A 25,814-nucleotide genomic window follows, 5' to 3' on the forward strand; every position below is an offset into this window, starting at 1 on the left:
GTGAAAAACACAGACCTATAAACCCTGCCTCTTGATGCCCCACAATGAACCACGCAGCAAAACAGGAAGCATCTTCTTGTCATTGTGTTCTCTGTGCAGGCACGTCCCGACAAGAGGCAGGAAACCACCACCAAGCAGTGGCAGCAGGTGTCAGGGTAACCTGAGGCTTCCCGCCAGTCCTCCTTCCCTTTTCTTCCTCCTGGAGAGCGGCCTCCTTTCTCTCTGCAGCCTGACAACGCCTCACCTCTCACCCGCTGCTCCTTTCCCTCTTAATGGCCTGAGGCCTGATAATGACCTTCAAATGCCCTCAAACCTAGTAAGATTGTTGTCTCTCCCCACATATAATTCCTGAGACCAACCAGCCAACACAAAATGTACACATACACTGAAATTAAAATAACTTCTCTTTTAGATTTTTCTGATTGCAAACTTCTAGGTCAGTTTAAAATAGAAATTCTCTCAAATTTGGGGGGTGTCCCTGTCTGGCTGGGACCCCCAATCTATCCTAAATCTGCCTGTTGGGTTACCCTGCATTGGTGGAGACCCACACACCTTGGCTTCAAGTGGGGTTGGTTGTTCCCAAGTGAAACAAAACAGGGATGGAGACGGGAGTATTAGAGGCGTGGTTTGGGACTTTACCCATTGAATTACAAACCCAGAGGGACCGGAAGCCAGAGGAGACTCTGGGTTGAGCCATGAAATTGGTACTTCAACCAGGGCTCCATCTGCACCAAAGGCTCCCTCCAGGGGACTCTGGGTCTGCTGCCTTCTCTTGGGTCTCTCCAGATCAGACCTTCTACAGAAGGTCTCTGTTCTTCCTTGCCTTGTACAAGACTTACCCTGTTCTTTCTTATGTTAATAGGGGGGCTGAGTTTATGGTAGGCTAAGTTTTTCTTTATCCTTAAGGTCACTGGGTTATCAGTGCATGGTTGGATTGAATGACTATAAAAGTCTCTTCCACGTCCTGCTCCCTACTCCTTCTCAGAAACCTTTGCTCATGGGCAGGACTTCCCCATGAGTATGCCGTGCACGCATTCTCAGAGAACAGGGCAGCGGGTAGAAAGCCTGATCTGAGAACATCTTTCCCAGGAATGGCCTTAGTCCTTTAGGTCATGCCTCACGTCAACTTGGCATGGTAGGAAAAGCCCCTTAGCTTGGAGTCAAAAGTCAAGACACTTCTAAGTCTCAGTTTCATTAGTCAGAAAATTGAAACCTACCAAACTGAGCAACCCTGATGGTTAATGCGATTAGACTAAAGAATGTGCTTGGAAATATGCAAGCCTCATACAAATGTGGAGACATTGCCTTCCATTAATTGACATGTTCTTCAGTTATTAGTTGACCATGGTATATTGTGTGTTCAGATCCTTGCTCTTGACATGATACCTGGCAGAGCAGATACTCAGTAAATGGTTACTGGGTAAATGATGGGCCAGTGAATGGACAGATGGACAAACGGACATGAAGAGTAGTGGGGAACAGTCAACTATAGGACGAACATTATACACCATCTGTTTCACATGTCACAACAGCAGGGAGAGATTCACTCCAAACACACAGCCAAAGCAAAATACATCTCACGTGTCAAACACAACCAGATCATTGTACAAGTAACAAAGGCCAGAAATCTGGCCCCCAGACGCATCTCCCCTGCAAGGAAGCCAGGTTAAACAGTGCGGCTTTCCCTGTTCCCCCAACTCCCAAATTGAGTGATTTGGGAAAAGTGAGCAAGCTGTTCAAGGTCTGCCAGGCAAGACTTCTGGCCTTGGCCCTTGCCGCTGACCTCTTAACACCACCTTCCTCTCTTCTCCTGGGTCACCCCTGCTCCCCTCAGATAGCACTATTTCCATAACCTTCCTGATTCCCTTCTGTGTGCTTCTATGGCATGTTGGGCTTGCCCCTCCCCTCATTAGTTAGCTCTTATTACATTGGGCTTTAATTTTGTCTTCCATTATTTTTAAAATATTATGAAATACTGAATTCATAAAAGCATAAAGAATATTACATTGAGATCTTTGTCCACCACAAGTCAAACCTTACCAACACAGTGTCAGCTCCTAAAAATCCCTCTCCATTGACACCCTTTTCCACCCCCATCTTGAATTTAGTATCTACCTTTCCATGACTATTTTTATTTTTTTAATTGGAGTATAATTGCTTGCTATATATGTTAGTTTCTGCTGTACAACAACGTGAATCAGCTGTATGTATCCATGCCTGTTTTTACACATTTAATGCTTATGGGCAATTGCCTCTTTATTTTTCCATCTCCTCCACTGTTATGGAATGAATGTTTGCATCCCTCCAAATTCATACGTTAAAGCTCTAAGACCCAACGTGGCTGTATTTGGAGATGGGACCTCTAAGGAAGGAAGGTTAAATAAAATCATAAAAGTGAGTCCATAACCCAACAGGATTAATGTCCTCATAAGAAGAGCTATCAGGACTTCCCTGGTGTCACAGTGGTTAAGAATCCATCTGCCAACACAGGGGACATGATCCTTGGTCTGGGAAGACCCCACATGCCATGGAGAACACCACAACTACTGAACCTCTGTGCCTTAGAGCCTATGCTCTGCAACAGGAGAAGCCCCTGCAATGAGAAGCCTGTCCACCACAATGCGGAGTAGCCCCCATTCACCATAACTAAAGTAAGGCTGCGCAAAGCAACGAAGATCCAGTGCAGTCAAAAATAAAATTAATTTAAAAAGGAAGAGAACCCAGAAAGCTTTCTCTGTGTGTGTCTTTCTCTTGTATTTGTGTCTCTGTGTCTCTTTGTTCCTTTCTCTGTCTCTCCCCTCCAAGCCGCCTTGCACACTCTAAGAAAAGGTCACGTAAGGATATAATGAGAAGGTACACATCTGCTAGCAAGGAAGAGAGGTTGCTCCTCCTGGACCTTGATCTGGGCCTTCCAGGCTCACAACTGACTGTGAGAAAATTAATTTCCAGTCTTTAAGCTACACAGTTTGTGGTATTTTGTTGTGGCAGTCCAAGCTAATATACCCACCATGTTCCACATGAGCTTGGCAAGGTCATACCATGGGTATTCATCTTCGTATCTGTAGAGTCCAGCATTGTGCCTGGCATATAAGTGTTTATCAAATATTTGTTGAATAAATGAGTGAGTGAAGACACTGAGGAGGAAATATGGATGTCCTAGGGCCTATTCCTGGCAGCAAGGTGTTCTCTGCTCTGCCATGATACAGGTCTTATTCAAGTTGCTGCTGAGACTAGAATCTGCAGTCAGCTCCTAATATATATTTAAAAAGAAGAAAGGAACCCCCAAGAGAGAGCTGGAAGAAGTGGTGTCACCTAAGAAAAAGGTTGAAATCATTTCATCAATCAATCAAATATTCATTAAGCATCTGTTTATTAGGTATTCAGTCCCAAACTGCCTCCATTTCTGTAAGGCAATCAATCTTTGGAAAACCATAGACCAAGTGGTACAAAGATGCCCCAGATAAAAGTGAGCACGATGCATTTGCTTCTCTTATGGAGAAGTCCTTGGTACAGAAACCAGTACCTAAGCACTGGTAAGGGGTTTCACTTCCAGAGTCCCTGCTTTGACTTTTAAGATTCTCCAGACAATTTAAAAAAATAATTAATAATTTTTTTAAAAAAAGATTACCCAGAGGGAAAGAAGCAGCAGTCTCAAGGGACTGGCTTTAAATCTTTTCCTAGGTATGCAACACATGGTCTTAACAAGTGGGCTGAGACAGAGGATAACAGCCAGGGCACCCGTAAGTGAATGATATTAGATACATGTTTTATTTACTTGATTTTTCATTTTTGGTTGTGCTGGTTCTTTGTTGCTGTGTGCCAGCTTTCTGTAGTTGCAGTGAGTGGGGGCTACTCTTCGCTGCCATGTACAGACTTTCATTGCAGTGGCTTCTCTTGTTGTAGAGCACAGGCTCTAGGCACACAGGCTTCAGTAGTTGCGGCAGGTGGGCTCGGTAGTTGCGGCTTGGGGGCTTTAGAGCGCTGGCTCAGTACTCACGGCACATAGGCTTAGTTGCTCCAAGGCATGTGGAATCTTCCCAGACCAGAGATCGAACCCGTGTCCCCCACATTGGCAGGTGGATTCCTATCCACTGTACCCACCGTAGAAGCCCTAAAAATATATTTTTAAAATCACAGCATTGTTTGGCACAATACAAAGACCAGCCAAAAATGTACACAGCACAATCTTTCTTCCAAGAAGCATAACGTCTCTGCCTGAATAGACAACAGTTCCCATGCTGTTGTTATAAATGGCAATTTGAGTGTCCTTGAAGTTAAGTGCTATGAGTATTCAAAGGAGGAAAGAAAGAGAAGGTGGGCCTGCCTGGACCTCGAAGGATGGGATGCAATTTGGAAAGTCATAGGTTCCTCCTATATTGTCCCTCTCAGAAAGAGTGAATGGTCACTAACTGAATGCTAGCATGTGGAGGGGAAGCTCAGAGTGTTGGGAAATACTAGGGAATCCCCATTGCCTTGCTCAGGGATCAGCTAAGAAATTGAAACTGAAGGCCTCCAGCCCAAAGTGTGCCATGTCCACACAGCCAGAGTAGGAGAGGTTGGTAAGGACAGTGAGCAGAGGTCTGGGGTGGGCACCACAGCGTAGCATCCAGCTGAGTCTTCTGAGAAGATCAGAATCAGGATGCTTCCTTTATCCCTGCAGAACATGGCACATCTACCACAGAGCTCTTCTTTCCTGCCCTGTATCCTGTGGATGGGATCTGGGGTCTTCTCTGGGGCCTATATGGGGCTGGAGAACCAAGAAAATCCCTGAAGACAATAAGGATTATCCTGAGAAAGGAGCCTGGAGATTATATGGTCCAATCTCATTATTTTCAGGTGGATATCCAAGAATCAGAGAGAGGAATTGACTTGTCTGAAGCCACATAAAACATTCCAGCAGAGGAAGACTGGAACACAGGTCTTCTGCCTCTAAGCTCAATTTTTCTTAGAACCATCTGGCACATGAAAAAAGACCTCAGGAGGAAGCTTCTAGAATAGTTCCAAACTGAAGTTGCTCTGCTCTTCCTTGCCAACACCCTACCCAGATATAACCCACTAGAGTCTTTTCCACCTAGTGCAAAAGATTGTCTATATCTTTAAAAGTAAGCAGCCTCCAAGTACCAGTGATGGGAGCAGCCAGAATCTTTAGAATGGAAGGAAAGTTCCAGTTCCATGAGGGCTTCTCAGGTCTCCATTTGGGGGATTTGGAATAAAAGAGACTGGTTAAGCAGTGGACAGGATGCCACAAGAAAGTTCTGCACTTCAGAGTCTCAGATGCCAAAGCTTAGGTATCTCCTAGGCAATCCATATCCTCACTTCGTACTTGAGAAAACTGAGGCCCAGAGAGGGGAAGCAACCTACCCAAGATCATACAAAGAACTGGTGAAAAGCTTGGCTTAATGCCCTGCATCCCAGTTAAATGTTCTTCATATCTTTGGGGCGAAGAAAAGCTATTCTATTTGTCCACCTTTCTTCCAGCCCTATTCAACCTTGGATTTCCTTCCCTCATTTTAGGTAAAGCATCATGTCATGCTTGGTCTCAGTCATAACTGTAGGCAACAGGGATGCAATCTAGCCTTAACTTTTTCTACACAGTAGTCCCCCTTTATCTGTAGGAGATATGTTTCAAGACCCCCAATGGATACCTGAAACTATGGATATTACCAAACTCTATATATCATACTTACTATATTTTTTTCTATACATATGTATCTATAATAAAATTTAACTTATAAATTAGGCATGGTAAGAGATCAACAAAAATAGCTAACAATAATATAGAAAAAGTATACCAATATACTGTAGCAAAAGTTATGTGAATGTGATCTCTCTCTTTCTCTCTCAAAATGTCTTATTGCAGTGTGCTCACTCTCCTTCCTATAATGATGTGAGATGATAAAATACCTACCTGATACAGTCAAGTGAGGTGAATGACATGGCACTGTAACATAGCATTATTCTACTGTTGAGGTATCATCAGAAGCAGTATTGTCTGCTTCAAGTGATCCTAGATCATCAAGCCATGGTGATGTCAATGGGGATCCCAGGTGGGACAGAGAAGGACAGTGCAAGATTTCATCACATTACTCAAAATAGTATGCAATTTAAAAATTCGGAATTGTTTTTTTCTGGAATTTTCCATTTGATATCTTCAGACTATGGTTGGCCACAGATAATTGTAACCACAGAAAGAAAAACCATGGAAAGAAGGGATTACTGTGCCTTAAACTCCTTAGGAATAGGTATCATCTTCTATCAGTCAGAGTGGAAGCAAAAAAGAGAAGACCTGCTCTAGGTATTTCAGACAAAAGGAATTTAACATAGGGAGCCAGTTACACAGATGATAGAAGAGCTGATAAGTCAAACAGAGGATGGTGAAGCCACCCAGATATTAAAAACAGCAGGAAGTTGCCACCATCCCTAGAATTGGAGAAACAGAGGAAAAGGTAGTGCTACCAGAGCCCAGAAAATAGGGCAGGAGTTGGAACTAAAGTGCAGGTTACTCATCAGATGCTGGCACCACAGAGATAGGGGTTGGCTGATGGACTCTGGGTTCAAAAACATGCAGCCATGGCTGGGGATGCCACCGGGTGCTAGAAGCAGAGAGAGAAAGGAAATATCCTAGCAATGGAAAAATATGCAAATATTTACCCCTCAAAATATTGGAAAGGCTATACTGATATCAGTCAAAATAGATTTTAAGACAAAAAATGTTTGCGGAGACAAAGGATATGTTATAATGATAAAAAGGGTCATCCATCCAGAGAACGTAACAAGTAAACAGACATGCACCTAAACAACAGAGACCAAAAATAAATGAAACAAACATTGACAGAATTGGAGGGAGAAATATGAGAAATACACAATTCAACAATCACAGTCAGAGACCTCAATATGCTACTTTCAATAATGGATACAACAATGAGGCAGTAGATCAATAAGGAAATAAAGGACATGAACAATATTATGTACCAGTTGGGCCTATTAAATATCTATAGAACTCTTTACCCAACAACAGCAGGATACACATTCTTCTCAGGTGCACATGGAACATAGATAGACCATATGTTAGGACATAAAACAAATCTCAATAAATTTAAAGAATTGAGATCATATAAAGTATGTTCTCTGACCACAGTCAATAACAGAAGGAAATTTGAAGAATTCATAGATATGCAGAAATTAAACAATACACTCTTAGATAATCAATGGGTCAAAGAAGAATTCACAGGGAAAGAAACTGGAAAATACTTTGAGATGAATAAAAATGAAAACACACCATATAAAAAACTATGGGATGAAACCAACACAACATTGTTAAACAATTATCCTCACCCCCAATTAAAGATTTTAAAACCTATGGCATATAGCTGAAGATGTACTTAGTGAGAAATTTATAATGCCTATTAAATGTAAATGCCTATATTAGAAAAATGAAGAAAGATCTCAAATAAAGAACCTAAGCTTTTACCTTAAGAAATTAGAACAAGAAGAACACACTAAACCTGATTCAAAAAAATGGAAGAAAGTAACAAAGACTAGAAATATTTATTTAAATGAAATAGAGAATAGGAAAAATAGAGAAAGTCAACAAAACCAAAAGTTGGTACATTGAAAAGATCAGCAAAATTGACAAAGCCTCAACTAGACTTAGCCAATACCAAAACTACAAAAATATATTGCAAGAAAATAAAACTACTTACCAATATCCCCTATAGATGCCAAAATCCTCAACAAAAATCCTCACCAAATCTAGCAACATACATAAGAAAAAAAAAAAGATTATACACCATGACCAAGTGAATTATCCCAGGAATTCACATTGGTTTGACATTTAAAAGTCTGTCTCTATAATACACCATATTTAATAGAATAAAGGACAAAAATTATCATCTCAATGGACAGAGAGAAGTCATCTAACAAAATTCAACAAACTTGGAATAGAAGGGAATATGCATGATATGCAAAAACTAACTCAAAATGAATGTCAGAACTAAAACTATAAAACTTTTAGAAAGAAGCATAAGAATAAATCTTCATGGACTTGAATTAGGCACTGTTTTCTTAGATATGACACAAAAAGAATGTGAATAAAGAAAAATAATTTGACTCATAATTTTAAAGTTTTGTACATCAAAGGATACCATGAAGGAAGTAAAGATAATCCACAGGCTGGGGGAAAATATTTATAGGTCATGTATCTGATAAAGGTTTTGTATCAAGACTATATAAAGAACACCTGTAACTCAACAGTAAAAAAGCAAACAATCCAATTTTAAAATGGTCAAAGGATTTAAATAGACATTTTTCCAAGTAAAATTTATAAGTGGTCAACATTGTGTTGTTGTTGTTTAGTCGCTAAGTCTTATCTGATTCTTTGGCTACCCCATGGGCTGTAGCCCACCAGGCTCATCTATCTATGGGATTTCTCAGGCAAGAACACTGGAGTGGGTTGCCATTTCCTTTCCCAGGGGATCTTCCCAACCCAGGAACTGAGCCCATGTCTCCTGCATTGGCAAGCGGATTCTTTACCACTGAGCCATCAGGGAAACCCGCAAATGGCCAACATGCACATGAAAAGGCACTCACCGTCATTAGTCATTAGGATAACACAAAGCAAAACCACTTCACACCCACTAGGATGGCTAGAATCAAAAAAAAAAAAAAAAAAGGGAACAGGTTTTGTTGAGGATGTAGAACCTTTGTACATTACTGATGAGAATGAAAAATGGTGAGGCCACTTTGGGAAAAGCTTGACAGTTCCTTGAAATGTTAAACATGTAGTTGCAATATTACCCAACATTTTCACTCGTAGGCATGTTCTCTAGAGAAAAAGCATACATCCACACAAAAACTTGTATATGAATGTTCCTAGCACCATTATTCATTATAGCCCAAAACTGGAAACAACCCCAACGTCCAGCTCATCATGGATAAACCAAATGGAGTATAGGCATACAATGGAATATTATTGAGACATAAAAAGGAATGAAGTATCGTTATATATGACAACATGAGTGAACCTTGAAATCATTATGCTAAGTGAAAGAAGCCAGACACAAAGGCCACATAGCGAATAGTTCTATTTATGTGAAATGTCTAGTTTAGGCAAGTCTGTAAAAGACGAAAGTAGACTTGTTGTTACCAGTGGCTGGGGGTGGGGATGGAGGGGATATGGAGAGTCATTTCTAATGAGTAGGGGTTGAGGAGGGGTGGTTTTTCAGGAGGAAGCATTTTAAATATTCCAAAATAGACTGTGGTGATGATTGCACAGCTCTGTGAATATACCAAAAAAAAAAATTTTTTTTGACTGGTACTCTTTAAAAGGGTGAATTTATTTGTGAATTGTATCTCAATAAAATTGTACTTAAAAGGAAAGGAAAGAAAGAGGAGAGGAGAGGAAAGAGTAAAGAAAATGAAAGAAAAGAAAAAAGAGGAGAAAAGAGACAACCTAGTCCAATGGCTGATGCATGTTGATGTGCGGCAGAAACCAACACAATATCGTAAAGTGATTATCCTCCAATTAAAAATAAATAAATTTCCAAAAAAAGAGAGATATCCTGGCACATCCCTCCTCTTCTGCTTTCCAACATCTGTCAGTGCCTCCCACTGGCCAAACCTACCCAAAAGCCAGAGGGCAAAGCAGTTTGGGAAATGTAGTCCCCTGTGGCACTGAGTTGGGCAAGGGAAGGATGGGGATGGATCTTTCATTTATCTCCAGCTCCCTGGCATGTGATACCTAGGCTGTAAACATTTATCAAATCAATAAATAGTTTCATTCCCCTGCCTTGGGCAGGGCCCTGAGTCTGCAAGGGGGGCTTTCTGAATGTAAATGACCCAATGATTCATGATCCTATGACCATTGAGTGGGCTGTCACTCTCTTTCACCTTCTCATACCCCTCACACCCTCGGGTCCCAGGAAGCCACCTGAGTCCAGAGCCTGAGTGAGGCCGGACTAGTGGGAGGAGCGGGGGTGGGAGGGGCAGGGGAGAGGGCGGCTCCTCTCAAAGCTTAAAAGGGGCTAGAACCACATCCTCCCCAGACAGAGCCCCGGCACAACCTTCCTGTGTGGTTTCAGCCGCCGAGAGAGTCATGGACCTGGGTGAGTGAGCCTCCCCCAAGTGAAAGAGATAGCAGTTACCGGGGTCACTTGGACGGCCAGAATGACTTTGTGGAATGGGGGTGGAGGATGGGGTGGAAGGCATGGGGGAGTCTCCCAGAGGAACCAGGTGGTTTTGGTGGGAATCAGTGGCTCCTCCCAGAGAACGTGCCTCCCTGTTCCTCCAGGTACTTCTTTCGGACCTGGGGAAGGGGGTGACCATTGTTACCAAGAATAGTAGGTTCTGCAGAAGGTGCCAGGGCTGGGGTGGTAGAGATCTGGACAGCACCTGCTCTAGCTAGCCAGGGGGTGATGGGGAAGGCTCTCGGGGGCCCCATTTCATCAGAGAAATCTTGGAGGGTTCAGGACCCTCCATTCGCCCGCCTATTCCCACCTCTCTCCCAGGCTAAATAGGGCTGAGCTTGTCTGCTCTCTTAGGGTTATGATGAGAGGCAGATTCAAGGTGAGTGCATTGTGTAAATGACACTATACGAGCAACACGAGCTGCGCTTATTTTCTCTCTGCTGCACATCCCATGGGGAAGCTGTTGCCTCTTGCCAGTCAAAGGTTGAATGGGCAACACAAAATGAGACTACAAGGGGCCTTCAGCTGAAGTCACAGCCAGGGCCTCCAGCTCAGCCCCCAGTCTCACTCACTTTTTCTTCCCAGGGAGATGGCTCTTCCCTTTCCAAAATCCATCCTCTGGTCTAACCTTGGTCCTAACTAGAGGGAGTCAAGGGAAGCCCCAAGCAGGTTCTTAGGGGTTCACCCAGCTCCAGACACCCCATTTACAAATCTCAGCAAAAGTCAGACTGGGCTGAGGCTACAAAGGCCAGGTTCCTGGACGGCTTGTTCTCACCAGCAAACAAACACCACAGCAGCCTCAAAGCCACAAGAGGTTGGCTTTAAAAAGTGAAGGTGCCCTGTTCATCCTCTGCTGTCCTCACACCCCTCCCTATCACACCACAGCCTCTTGCCTTCATGTCGGCTTTTCCCGCCCACTCGGAACCTAGGGTCGACTTAGCAAACAGCTGTCAAAGGGCTAAAGTGGCTATTGTACCCACCGACCCAGAACTCCTGGAAGGCAGGCTTTGCTTCTTGCACCTCTGATTCCCAGGGGCTTTGGAGGTGTGAGCAGAAAAAGGTTTGTGGAATGAATGAATGGCATCAAGAACTCTGATGTTAGTTATTAAAAATATCTTCCAACTTCCCCTCCTTCCAGCAGCCTGTCCACTAATCCCACTTCCCAGACATCTACCCCTGCTAACCATGGTACCACAATGCAGACATTGTCCCCTGGAGACCCCGATCCTGCCCCGCTGTTTGACCTCTGTGAAAGAAACCAAGCAGGTCCCCGTGGTGCACTAGTAAAGGCTAGAGAACCGGCTCCCTGATATGTAGTGCTTGCCAATTTCCACGGTGTAAATTTTCCCATCATAGCCGATTGCAAGCTGTCAGCCGATTGCAAGCCATGAAACGACTGAGCAGAGTCAGAGAGGGATGCACATCACCGATTCGATGAGCCCGCGAGAGCAGCCACAGCGCAGCATGGAGGGTCCTCCTCCCAAGGACTAGGTTTGGGGTGCTAGACTCACAGGCATTAACAGGGGAGGGAGGTCCCTTTAATGCAAGACATGTCTCCAGTATAAAAGGATGTTGTTACTGCTTCACTCAATTCGAGAGAGCCCCAACGGCTGACTGAGCCCCAAATACTGGTAGCGGGGGACATCACGGAGACACTTTGGTCAGATCAGGCTCCAGGGCTCTGGGCCGTTTGTAGGACGGATGAGCCACAGAGGATCTGTTTTTTTCTCTTTGTCAGCCCAGCAGGGCGCCCGAGGTGGGTGAGGGGTAGAGTTTCTGTTACACAAAGTGAGAAACGCCAGAACCAGAGCTGAGCTGGCCTTTTTCACGATTTGAATGGGCAGCCCCGAGGTGCCTTCCTTGTCCATCTTCAAGAAATGGGGCCTAAGACTTCAGTTAGAATTTTCCAACGCAGAGAAGAAAAAAAATGAGCCATGAGATACTCATTTCCCACAGCTCAGCCAGAGATAGTGGCAGAGGGAGATGTTGAAGGAATTCAGGGGGCCGATCCCTTCTGGCCTTTGGGGGATCCTGACTGGGGAAGAGGGGAACCCTGCAGCCTGGGGGAGCTGTTGGGAAATCTCTCCTCTTTGCTTGGTACTTTCAGTCAACTGCTATTGATGGAAGAATTCAGGCAGGACCAGCCTGGTGCGAGGAGAGACACATGTGTCAATGAACCATTGCAAGATGTGGGGAGAGAGTGCCGATGGGGTAAAAGGAGGGCAACTGTGAAACCTAAAGAAACGAACAGTGACTATGAGTCACGGGGCATTTAAGCTGGGTTTTGAAGGATGTGTAGGAGTTCTCGAAGCAGACAAGAAGAAGCAAGGGGCCTAGGAGGTAGCAGGAGTAGCGATCTCAATGGCTCAATTGCCAGTAATGTAACTGAGGGAATGGGCATAAGATATAGTAAGTGGAGGACAGTGGAGTGATTCAGAGGTTAGCCCCACCTAAAGGCATCCAAATCCAATTTTTTTAAAACTCCATGTAACAAAGCAGAATATCCTGTGGACTCAGCCTGCAGGCTCCCAGCTGGTCAGCTCTAATAAAAGCTAATAGAGACAAGAAGAGGCAAGTTTAGGAGGATGTATAGCACCTGGCTGTCCTGAGAAGGAAGGGAGGTAGGACGGACAGGCAGGGTCAATCTTTAAGATTCTGTATGGCACTGCTGAAAAACTTTGGGTTTTTTTACTGAAAGCAATGAGAAACCAGTGAAGATTTTTTTTTGTTTTAGTTAGGTGAGTTAAATATCGTGATCTGTGTTTCAGAGGAGCTCTGGGGTGGCAAAGCCTTATGTCAGGGTAGAAGTGGGGCCAGCTCTGGGATGTTACAGAGATAGAAGCAACAGAACAAGTGACCAATAGATGGAGGAGAGTGTGGATTCCCGTGATGCTCCACAGAGGCTCCAATACACAACAGACTCAACAGAAATGAAGTAGCAGGATTTCGATTTGAAAATCTCAGACCCATCTCTTTGCAGCTGTGTGACCCAAACAAGTGGATTAACCTCTCTGAGCCTCTATTTTCTGAAGTACAGAATGAGACTCACAAGGGGTAACTCACAGGATATTAGGAGAGAAAGGAACATAAAGTCTGAGAGGCAGCACGGAAGAGGAATTGGGAGTGTGATTTCTGAAATTAAATGGATTCAAAGCCCAGCTACACTACCAGCCAGCTGTGTGACCTTGGGAAAGTTACTAATCTCTAGTTTCTCTCACTGGGAGCTAAGGTTGGAGTTCTAGGGAATTTCCTTTTCGTTGTGATCATTACTAGAAACGCAAGAACTCAGAAAATACCCAATGCATCACTCAACCGCTCCTCAGCCCCTGAGATTCCCAACTTCTCTGGCCCCACCCTGGTGGCTGCCCAAGGCCAGTTGCTTTATGACTTTGTAACAGACAAAAATCATTTGAGTCAAGGCCGTTGACCAGGCCCCCTCTGCTTCATACCAGAGTTTCCCCAAGTTCCTGTTTGGTCACCTTTCTTGAAAAACAACCTATGCTGGTCCTAGAAGATCCCTGCTCAACAACCGTCTCCAACACACCTGGAGGGAGACCTCACCTACACACATCCTCTAGCCCCTGTCCTGGGCCCTCCCCCAGCCAGTGGCAAAGGACTGAGACAGGGCCCAGGAAAGGAGGCTGATGGAGTGAAATAGAAACACAGCTCTTGCCCCTCGTGTTTCACCCGTTGTGACATCAAAACCTTGAAGTTTCGTGTTCTCACTGACAAGTCAGAGCAGGCTTTCTCTAGAGTAACCGAAAGACTGGTACATGTTTAAAGAAACCTCGAGCGCTTCACACCAAGATGAGTCAGTGGAGGTTGAGCAGCTCGTTGGACCGCGAAGAGAGTGTGCTTAAGGGTAGAGATGTGGACTCGAGCTCAGGGGCTCTCGGGATAATTCAGCAAGGAAGGGGGATGAGAGAGGGGAGAAGTGATGTTGCACAAAAATCCATTCCCACCCAGGACTGCAAATACTCAGGGGCAAGCTGGGGACGACAGCTCCTGCCCCCAGAAATAGAAGATGAAGCTAGGAAGGCAGGTCCAAGTAGATGGTGGAGGGCTGGACAGCCACACTCAGCATCAGGCTGCCATCCTTAGGACTGGTAGAGAGGTCCTAAGGATTTAGCAGGAGGGCACGATGGGGGTTGGCATTAGAGCTATGATTGAGGAAGATGTGCCTAGCAGTAATGTGCAGTATAACGGGAGAAATGCCTGTTTATTTATGTGGCTCCATGCCCTTCCTCCTTCCTCCAAGACGCCCCAACCCCAGAATTCCCGTCATAGGCAAACTCCCTGGATAATGGCAACTTGGATGTCATGTCATGAAATTTCCAGCAGGTGGTGCTGTGGCCAAGCACACGGAGTCACGGGCCTGTGCCGCTGCATCTGGGGAAGCAGGATTTCTTGCTTGAAGGAATTCCTTCCCTGAGCCTCCAGAAGGTGCTAGAAGCAGGGTCCCAAGCATTGGTCTATTGAACCTCCTGAAACTAGAGGTGTGATGGGTCAGCAAGTCCTGCCTTGTATTCATTCCTGGCATCACAGTTACTGTCTCCCATGGGCTGGTCCAATTATAGGAAGGGGTTTTACAGAGATGAATAGGGCATAGCTCTCAGACTTTAAGTGAGATAAGACTTCTGTATAAATCACCCTGTCGACTTGCTTGGTCTCCCCTGCTTGACCCCCTGGAAGAAATAAATTCCAAGTCCAGCTCTCAACTCAGCCACCAAGCAGGACTGAGCCACCAGGGCTCACATCAGGCCTTGAGAGAACCTGGGTTCTCAACCTGCTGTTCAGAACTAAGGAGGGCCTCCTGGCTTCCAGTCCCAGCCTCTGACTCCTTCCCACCATTTTTCTCTTTCACCTGCCTCTTTTCTCTTTCACCAAGGCCCTAGATTAGAAGCAAGTTAAAGAAGAGAAAACATATCCATGCAAGTCAAGTGACCTCGGGGAATGGCCTCACTCTTGTCACACAGCCACACGGCAAGGTCCCCACAGGGCAGCTTGGGAGAAGGGCAAACAAGTCATTCATTCATTCAGCAGCACACAGTCTCTGGGCACCTCCTCATTATGGGCCTGAACTAGGTAAAAGGGACGATGTCCCTGGCCCAAAAGCAGGCTGGGGGAATGGGCCAGATGAACCACCAATGAGTGCTGGATGGATGAGCCATCCATCCAGCTGTTTGAGCTCCCCCAAACAGCCGGGTGAGGGCTGTTTGGGGAAGCCTCATGGGTCCCAGAAGAACTTTCCTATTTGCCATTGAGAGGCAGTAAGGAACACTCCTTCATGCAGCCCTGTGAAAGCAGTCTACCTCCTCAGCCAGCCTCCACCAGGAAACAGTCAGGGCTTCATAGGTGGCTGCCCACCCACTGGGTGCAGGAAAAATGCTGCCCATTGGCTTCTGGCACCAGAGCAGGGCAGGGCACACACACACCACCTCCACCACCTCAGGGCCTTGCTTCCTGCACAGCATGGAGTAGGAGGGGATCATCCAGATGCAGGAGTCAAGGTCAGCTGAAGCTCAGCCTTGAGGGATAATCTGGGCCAGGATGGACTTTCCAATTCCAGAAGAGACCCTGAAGAGCCAAGAGGGGGGACTGCCTGCCCTGCATTCTGATCCCCCTCCTTTCCAGGACCCGTTCTGGAGTTGAGGAGCAAGAAGAGGTGATGTCAGTGAGACTGGGCCGCTGGCCAGGTGCCCCAAGCTCTCATGTTCTCAGATGCAGTGTCCAGAGCTTGTGATGAAAGTTCCCCGCATTCTCCCTGGCTCTGTGGGGTTTTTTCATAACAAAGAGCCAGCCCTGCCGAGCAATAACTTTCCTACCTTGTCTCCTTCAGGGAAGCCAATGAAGAACATGTTGGTGGTGGCCCTTCTCGTCATTTTCCAGGTGAGGTGTCCTGCCTGCCAAGGGAAGCTCCATTCCCTCTCCCAAATGCCCCTCAGCAAACCTAGCCCTTAAACCTAGGCCCTGGGGTTCTGGTGGAATCACTGGGCATTTACTGGAGAAAAAAATAGACCCAGGCACAAATTTGGTCTTCTTTAAGCAGATGGCCGCCCTCTCCATCTTCTGAGTAACCCTAGAAAGCCACAGGTGTTCTCTGAATTCCTTTACTCCATTTCAATTAAAACTTTTGGGAAAGCAGGTTACCCTGCCTTCCCCACTTCACTTCCAATATCCCCACCCAGGAGACAGAAAAGTAGACTCCTGAGTTCTTGGAAAGAGTTCTTTGCTTTGCAAAAAAGCAAAGGCTGTGAGGTTACTGGGTCTGGAACATATGTGCCCACACCCATGAGTGTAAATCTTCATATGTGAGATGAGAAAAGAACCTGTAGGCAGCTTACTATCCTATCGTCCCAAACATGTCTTCCTCCCAAGACCTCCAGCTAAATGCTCCCTTCGAAGCCCCAGTTCCCTTTTCTGAAATAGACTGATCTGAGCCTCACTGGCGGAAGGGGAGGGGAGGATGGGGACCCTGGAGGGACAGAGGGTGGATGGAACCCATCCTTCAGGGGGGTCCAGAACTCTGGAGGAGCAAAGGCCACCAGCTTACAGGTCTCAGCTTCTCAGTCCCAGATGTGGAAACAGAAAATCCACGCCCACCAAGTGCCAGAGTTAGAAATCCACTCTTCCCCCAACTTTGCTGGGGTTGGGAGCTCTCTTGGAGCCGGAGGAGGTAGCTGAGGCCGGAGCTGGAGAGGCAGTGCTTCAGAACTTGGCTCCTCCCCAGGTCTGGAGGCCAGAGAGGCAGTTTTCCAGGAGCTCTGGCCTGAGGCAGGCCCCAAGCTGGGCACTGTTCCCAAAGCCCCATCCCAGAGGCCTCCTGGAGCTTGGGTTGTAGCCTACAGCCTGGCCCCCTTCCCCAACAGCCCTCCCTCCCCACCGTCTTCCCCTCTTCCCAGGACTCCAGAGGGCTGGAGTGCTAACAATGGAGGCTGGAAGGTTGGGGAGGGGGTGAAGGACAGCTGGGCTCATCCTCCTCTTTACCTGGGGAGATGGGGGTGGCTCAGATGGGGCAGGATGTGGTGGGGCTGTGGGCTGCAGAGACATCAAACCTGGTGGCCCCTGGTGAGGGGTAGGGCAGGTACGAAGAAGAGAAAAAGGAGGCAGAATGGGGCAGTGGGAAGCACAGGTCATAGAGGCTGGGTGTATTGCCCGCTGAAGCCCAGAACCCCCTTATGTCCAGATCTGAGGTCTCGGGTGTTACCCTGGGCAGCCAAGGACAGCCAGCCTCTCGCAGGCCTCCTGGGCTGCAGTCATACCCAGAAAAGAGAAAAGGGTTGCCACTGACGTCTCTTCTCAAGATAGCAATGCCCCAAAAAAGGCTCCAGGATATGATTTGGTCCTCACCCTGTCCCCACACAGAACAGTGATTAATCCAGAATTTGGAAGTGAGAAAGAGCCAGGATACAGGCAAATCTGGAGACTGGGTTCCCGTTCTGGCTCAGTAACCTTGAACCAGTCACACTGTTTCTCCAAGAGCCTCCTTTCATCACCTCTACAGTCCCTCCAGTTCCCCAGTTGTGTAAATCCATCATACAGGGCTGCCCAGGGCCCCATTCCCAGAGGACGGACCAGGAGCTTGCTGAGGCAGTTTCAGCCCAGCTCCCCGCCCCACACAGCTCAGCTACCCCTTGTGTTTCCTTCATTGATCAAATCACAGCCGTCTGCCTGAACTTTCACCCTGCCCTACAGATAGGCTGAAAAAAAAAAAAAAAAAAAAGCCCTGAACATGTGAGCCCTACTGTTTGGAATTTGCCAGAACAGACAGCAAGGAAGAGAGAGGAGTAAGGTGCAGGGAGAGGGTGGAAAATGGCGGGAAGGTGGAGATATGGCTGTGCTTCCTTCCCGTGCCCAAGAGGACTCACAGCTGAGGCTGTGGCCCCGCCATCCACTTGGGCCCGTGTTGCCTGAGCTCCTGCTGCCTGCCGGTCTCTGTGCCTGGGGCCCCAGGGATCCATAAGCCTTCCAGTCACTCACCACCCATGATCACAGCATCTTGCCCCAACCCAGGGCTTTGTGGCCTCTTAACAGAGTTTTCCCTTCCTCTCTTCTCACTCCACTTCCTTGGTGGCTCAGGGGTAAAGAATCCACTTGCAATGCTGGAGACACAGGTTCGATCCCTGAGTTAGGAAGATCCCCTGGAGAAGGAAATGGCAACCTACTCCAGTGTTCTTGCCTGAGAAATCCCATGGACAGAGGAAACTGGTGGGCCACAGTCCATGGGGTCGCAAAGAGTCGGACCCAACTTAGAGACTATAACCACCACCTTCTCACTCTGGGCCTTCCTCAACCTTAGCCCAAGTGGATTTTCCCTCCAAAGCTGGGGTATTTTTGTAAGCCCCCTCCCTTGGAAAGTTCTTTCTACCAGATTCCAAAGGAGGCTCAAAAAGAAAGACCTACCATCCCATTCTTGTGGAGTTTCCAGCAGGCAAAATCAAAGTTCCATGAAGACAAAAGGATGCCAGAATCCGAGTTAGGAACCTCACAACAACCATGTGAAGGAGATAGTATTCATCTCCATTTCACGAATAGAAAACTGAGGCTTGGAGAGACGAAGTATATTTAACCAGGCCAAGGCTCTTTTGACCCCCAAGCCTAGACCATTTCCAGTCTGCCATTAACACCTGTAAGATCAAGTCTCTCAGAAGACTTGCTGCTTACTAGAAATGCAGAATCCCAGGCTTCACCCCATCCTACTACATCATATGAACCAAATCCCCAAGTTCAAGAGCATGTTAAAATTTGAGAAGCCACCAATTTCAAATTGAAGAACCACCTAGAAAGTTTAGACAAATAGATTCCTGGGCCCCAGCTCCTGACATTTGGGTTCAGTGGGTCTCAGATGGGGGTCTAAGAATTCGCAGATGATGCTGATCACAGTTTGAAACCACTGCTCCAGACAGTCGCACAGCAGTGAGATTTCAAGCCACTCAGCTAAGCTGGAGCACGTTCCTTCCCTGCAGGTGTGCCTCTGCCAAGATGAGGTCACAGATGATTACATCGGAGACAACACCACGGTGGACTACACGCTGTACGAGTCCGTGTGCTTCAAGAAGGACGTGCGGAACTTCAAAGCCTGGTTCCTCCCGATCATGTACTCCATCATTTGCTTCGTGGGCCTTCTGGGCAACGGGCTGGTCATGCTAACTTACATCTATTTCAAGAGGCTCAAGACCATGACTGATACGTACCTGCTCAACCTAGCCCTGGCAGACATTCTCTTCCTTCTGACCCTCCCCTTCTGGGCATACAGCGCAGCCAAGTCCTGGGTCTTTGGGGTCCATGTTTGCAAGCTCATCTTTGGCATCTACAAGATAAGCTTCTTCAGTGGCATGCTCCTGCTGCTATGCATCAGCATCGACCGCTACGTCGCCATCGTCCAGGCCGTCTCGGCCCACCGCCACCGTGCCCGCGTCCTTCTCATCAGCAAGCTCTCCTGCCTGGGCATCTGGATGCTGGCCATAGTGCTCTCCACCCCAGAGGTGATGTACAGCGGGATCCAGAAGAGCAGCAGCGAGCAGGCACTGCGGTGCTCCCTCGTCACCGAGCACGTGGAGGCCTTGATCACCATCCAGGTGGCCCAGATGGTGGTAGGCTTCCTGATCCCCCTGATGGCCATGAGCTTCTGCTACCTCGTCATCATCCGCACCCTGCTCCAGGCACGCAACTTCGAGCGCAACAAGGCCATCAAGGTGATCATTGCCGTGGTCGTGGTCTTCGTAGCCTTCCAGCTGCCCTACAACGGTGTGGTTCTGGCCCAGACAGTGGCCAACTTCAACATCACCAGTGGCACCAGCTGCGAGCTCAGCAAGCAACTCAACATCGCCTACGATGTCACCTACAGCCTGGCCTGCGTCCGCTGCTGCGTCAACCCTTTCTTGTACGCCTTCATCGGTGTCAAGTTCCGCAGCGACCTCTTCAAGCTCTTCAAGGACCTGGGCTGCCTCAGCCAGGAGCAGCTCCGGCAGTGGTCTTCCTGCCGGCACACCCGGCGGTCCTCCATGAGCGTGGAGGCTGAGACCACCACCACCTTCTCCCCGTAGGAGGCACCTCTACCGGGACTAGAGGGACCTCACCCAGGGCCCCTCGGATCAGGGACATGGAGCAGGAGATCCAACAGCTGCTGAGGGAAAGGCCAGTCTGGCTATTAAGGTTTATCTCGTGGTAAAAACCTGAGCCGCAGAAGACAGAATGCCAACCCTCGCTAGCTACCTCAACCAAGGCTGCAAAGAGACGTGGTTGATAAGCTACCCCAGATCCTGCAACACTCCAAAACCAAGACCATTATCCTCTAAATCCCAAAACCAGAGGTGAAAGTCAAGAAACAGCTCACACCTCGCAAAGTGAAGGGGAGCAGGTGTTGGTGAGATCTAGGTGGTGGAAGGGGCCCAGCGAGCATTCCAGATCAATGTTCTTCTCAAAAGAAGTCCTCCCCAAGACTCAAGGCAAGGTCTTCCAGAAAGCCAGACTTTGTCCCCAAGACCAGAGACCATGGGGAGATTTCTCGCCTGAGCAGGGGAACAAGGATGCCAGTGGGTCAAACTAACTCTCTGAATCCCTGCCTCCATCTCTCTTTTTCCTCTGCCATCTGAGCCAGCAAGAATCGGCAGCCTCCAAGCCTCCTAAAAGCATACTGAGCCCTCGCCCACCACCTCTCCTCGGGCTCTCCACGCTGAAGGGGTGTGGTGCTTCCCACAGGCCAGGCCGCTAAGCCATATTCCCAGCCAGGATTCTAGGGCAGAGATGAAGTATGGCCGGCCCATCTCAGGTCTCAACTCGGCTCTGAAGGGAGGAGCAGGCAAGGAGAAAGGTTAGGGGCCGGGGGTGGGTGACGGTGCTGCCTGCCGCCAGCCAATGCGCTGCTGCTTTGTTCTTTGCCACAGGGACAAAACATCTCTCATCCTGTTCTGCTTTCAGTTCATTAAGAGAGCACATTTTACTCATTAGAAATAAAACTTGTCCCTGGAGGAAACAACTTTAAAAGAAAGGGAAAAAAGTGTTTTTCAGTAAATGGCAAATGAGTGTGTTCTTGTTTTGCAAACACCACACCCCACCTGACCACCCCCACAGCCCTTTTCTCCCCCAGGCTTCATTGTTCAGAGATGCTCAGAGCCACAAGGTCTGCTTGAGCTATGCTCTGAGCCCTTCCAATGACACAGGCCCTTAGTGGCTGAACAAGGGAGGAGGGGCAGCAGGACAGGGTGTCCAGCTTGCAAACACCTTCCAGAGCTCACGGGACCCAAGCCTATGCAGTCAGCAGTGATCTAGAGACACAGTCTGAGCCGAGCTCTGAAAAGAACCAAGTTATCTCTGTAGCGTCTACGGCTGGGAACCCTCTCTGACCCTTAGCAGCACTTCCACACTGTCCTGTTCATCTATCCCAGCTCAGTCTGGAACTGGAGCCCCTGTCCCTTAAGTCAGTCTCCCCAGGCTCCCAAATGGTATTTAGAGGGAGGACCTCCCCCCGACACCCATCTGCCGTGGCATCCTGGATCCAGGGGGCTTGAGATGGGACCCACGTGATACATCCTGTACTGGATGCTTGGGAGTCAGGTCTGCCCTTGACCCTTCCTGGCCACTATTGCAACAATGGCCTTCCATTGTGTGGACACCCATTGTGGAGGGGAAGGGATCAAGGAACAGCCACTGATCCCATCACAGGCCCAGGATCCATGTCACTGGGTGTTCTGATGCCTGCCCAGTCCCCGGCTTCTCCAAGCCACAGAGGTTAGTCCAGCCTGTGATGTATGAGGAGGTGTCTGAAGGACCTGGTGCTATAATAGCTCAGGGTCTGGAGGTGGGAGGGAGCTGAAACACTCATGAAAAGGTGATTCCATCAATTTTCCAAAGTGAAAAGAGCCTCATTGGGAAAAGAGCCTGCCTGGAAATGAAAACCGTTCTCTCATCTCATAAGCACATTGCGGTACCCTCCTCCACCGGCTGCACTGGGCTCGAGCCGGGACCGGCACCCTGAGAAGGATGAGGCTGGCACATGGTGCCGTGGCACCAGCAGCCACATTAATATTAATCAGCGCAGCTGCCATGGTGGGAGGGGTGACCCCAGAACAACTGCGGGCCTTGAGAGGAGAGTGCCGGGACGTAAGGGTGGGAACGCTGGTGTGTACATCCTAGTGAACTTACACGTGGGAAAATAGCCTCCATTCCTGAAGGGGAGGAATGCAACAGAGCCGTCATGAGCAGGAAGCCAGGCCAACCGCACAAACACGCCACCTCGGCTTCAAATACGTTTTTCTAAAATACCTCCAAGTATTTGCAAAACCCCCAGCAATGTCCATTCCCCACAGTGCTGTGTCTCAGAAGCACTGACCTCAGCTCAGTGCTGGCCTGGTCGCTGCTCGCTTGCACAACGCCCTCTACCCTGAGGTGGGACAGGGGCCTAGGATGAAGGAAGGGACTCACTGGGAACACCCAGGGCCTCTCTCTTTCTCTCTCATCTGCTTCATGGTTCACAGCCCCACGACCCCTCCGAAACTCCCCTTATTTCCATCACCAGTGCTTTGCCCCCTCTTCCTTCTCAGCTACAACCCCAGGCTATAAATCTGATTTTTTAGCCTGAAGCTGCACATCTCTTGAACCATGGATTCATGGAGCTGCAAGGAACCTCAAAGATCAGCTGGCCCAACCTCTAATCATTCTCTAGTTGGGAAAATTGAGGTCCGGGGGAGGAACTGATTTGCCTAAAGAGCACTGCAACATGGGGAAGTAGGTAAACTTGCTTTGGGGACTTGAGGATCTGGCAGGACTGCAGGAGGTGGGTGAGGGAAAGTGGAGACGCTGGAGCCCAACCGACTTGGACTCTCATCTCTGCTGCTTCCCAGCTGTGTGACCTTCAGCTGTTGCTCAACTGCTCTGAGTCTCAGATTTCTCAACAGCAAAATGGAGAGGATTTGGCAAACATGTAGCACAATGCCCGGAATGCCTGGAACTCGGACTCTGCAGCCAGACCTCCTGGTTTGAATCTCAGCTGCACTACGTGGGCTGGATCCTTAGTCTCTCTGTGCCTCGGTCTTCTAATCTGTGTAATGGGGATGGGGGTCCCCAGGCGGCGCTAGTGGTTAAGAACCCACCTGCCAATGCTGGAGATGTAAGAGACACAAGTTCGATCCCTGGGTCGGGAAGATCCTCTAGAGGAGGGCACAGCAACCCACTCTAGTATCCTTTCCTGGAGAATCCCATGGACAGAGAAGCCTGGTGGGCTACAGTTCATAGGGTTGCACAGAGTCGGACACAACTGATGTGCCTTAGCATGCACATAATGTGGATGACCAAAGAACCTACCTCTTAGGATGGTTCTGAGCAGTAAATGAATTCCTATATGTAAAATGCTTGGACATCCTTAAAAAGGATTGTTGGTAATCTTTAAAATGTTCAATAAATGATAGATTTTTAAAAGTTACTAACCACAAGGAAATCAAATTCATTTCCATCCGCCTATAATTTATAAATCAAGCTAGAAGACAACTTTTAAATTAGTCTCTGCTTCTCACCCATTGTATGGGTAAGTCAACTGAGGCTCGGAGAGGGAAATGACTCTCCTGAGGTCTCCCATGAGCTCTAGGCAATGGTAGAACTTGATGGTTCTCGAGCTCCCATCCAGAGCTCTTCCCCCAGTCCGCCACACTGGCTTGCACACATCCCCCCTCACACACACCAGCCTCATCCAAGACTGTCCAGCACTTCTTAGGCAGGCACTGTCCCTCTTGTCCTGCAGCAGATCCCTAAGAAGACCCTCTCCTCTCCCTCTTCAATAGTTGCCATCCTGGCCATTAGGTTGGGGAGAATGAAGTGCAAAAGAAATATGGCAGTGGTTCCAGAGGAAATCGGGCAACTGATTTTTTTAAGAAAGAATCCGCTCTGGATGTTAGGTTCTCGGTTTCATTTCTGTGTTGAGGGTGAACAGTTCCAGGAAGAAGAAACTGGCCTCTGAGGATGGGGGGTTAAGGCAAATGACATGGGGAGTGGGGAGCAATTCTGAGAGGTGAGCAGAAGGCAGCAGGGAGGAAGGGGAGGGGTGAGTTCTAAGGATGACAGAGCTGGGAGCTAGACTTGGAGAGTGTTCTCAGTGGGTAGAAAGCTACCCCCACTACACTCACACAAACACACACAGCATGCACACATTTCCCTGAGCCTCCCAGTCTCAGGTGGGGAGGAAGGGGCTATGTTAGCCCTATAGACAGATGGGCCCATGGCTTTCTTTGCCAGAAATGGGTTACAAATGGCCCAGTTTCCCGGTCTGAGCCCATAGAAAAAACCCCCAAGGAAGAAGAAGGGGGATCTCTCCCTTAACTCAAAAGAACAACCCTGTCAGCCCTCCTAGCCCCCACCCCAGGAAAGAGGCCCTGCAGGAAGTAGAGGCCTTGTCATACACACACACACATCCCACACAAACCACACACACAGACACACAAACCACACACACACACACACGGACACACAAACCACACACCAACACCAACCTCCCTGTCATTTGTCATTTATCTTGTCTCAGGCCCAGAAAGAGATCCAGACAAGGGGCCTGCGGCAGAGAAGATTCACAGCCCTCGCTCAGCAGCCAGTGTAGCTCTAGACTAAGGCATGAATCAAACTGAGCTCATTCTCCCTCGGGCTCCTCTGTGTGCGGGCATGTGTGTGTGGCTCAATTCAGACTTCCCAGAGGCTGTCAGTTCTCTGCCTCCCACATTCTCCACTTTGAAGGTGGAGAAAACCTTATGTTTGCCTATTGTTCATCAGCCTCAGGGTATTCACTTGCTGGGCTGTTCTGTGCTTCACAGTGACCACTACACAGCATGCCTCTGGATTCTCATCTCTGGGGAAATAAACATCTCCCTGCAGGACAGGGAGGGGGCAGGTTTTGCCTGGTACTGAGGGTCCGTTTAGTTCCCTCTCGTGGCAGTAGGTCCCAGGGTCAGACTGCAAGAGAGCCAGACGGCAGGGGAGGAAACATGCCTGGTCCTGGCGTCCTCCAAGGCTGGGTCAGAACTCACTTAGGACACGAGATGATCATTGCTCTAAGTAAATATCTGACATTGTGAAGTTCAACAGATGTCGCAGATGAAACGTCCCCAAACTCTTTCCCAATGTTTACAAAGGGGCCTGGGAACTCGTGCACATTTATCTTGTATGGTTTATGCAAACTTCACTCAGAGCTGAGCAGAAACATGATCACATGCAATGGCTGGAGGGTGCGTTCTTTGCAGGCTGGGGAGGGGCAGACGTGGCCAAAGGCATGTGATCAAGCCAGGCGCCAGGAGTCACCCACAGAGGCGCCAGGGCTTCCTCCTACCCGCCCTCCCTGACAGCTGACCCCCCAGGCTTGCCTGCGTGAACCCCCCTTTCCACCACACACCTGCTCTGCTCACCTCTGTCAGGGATGCTGCTCTGTTCAGGGCACTGCTGCTGCTGCTGGCAACCTCTGGACTCAATAGTTCAGGAAAAGGGGAGGATGGAGAAGGATAAGGCCTGGGCAGTTCACAGACCCAACCCTCTGCATGCCCCCTCCATACAAGAGGCAGGCCCAGACCCACCTGGCATCCTCCAATCTCGTCAAAGGCAGAACTTGGATTTCGGTCCAAGAACTGTATACCTCCTCCACCCCAGCCTCCCTTT

At 48.3% G+C, this 25,814-nt stretch overlaps 2 protein-coding genes across 2 annotated transcripts in view; both read left to right on the top strand.

The window, feature by feature from the left end:
• The window catches only part of TOP2A (DNA topoisomerase II alpha), a 210,549-nt gene that overhangs the window by 40,590 nt on the left and 144,145 nt on the right, over positions 1 to 25,814 (top strand). The window lies entirely within an intron of this gene.
• CCR7 (C-C motif chemokine receptor 7) lies at positions 10,048 to 21,193 on the top strand. The gene is made up of 3 exons (XM_055575929.1): positions 10,048 to 10,103; positions 16,024 to 16,073; positions 19,151 to 21,193. Exons 1-3 carry the CDS (start codon positions 10,094 to 10,096, stop codon positions 20,228 to 20,230), a joined length of 1,140 nt encoding a protein of 379 aa, XP_055431904.1. The 5' UTR covers positions 10,048 to 10,093; the 3' UTR covers positions 20,231 to 21,193.

Source organism: Bubalus kerabau, chromosome 4 (assembly GCF_029407905.1).
Source record: "Bubalus kerabau isolate K-KA32 ecotype Philippines breed swamp buffalo chromosome 4, PCC_UOA_SB_1v2, whole genome shotgun sequence".
In the NCBI taxonomy this organism is placed as follows: Eukaryota; Metazoa; Chordata; class Mammalia; order Artiodactyla; family Bovidae; genus Bubalus; species Bubalus kerabau.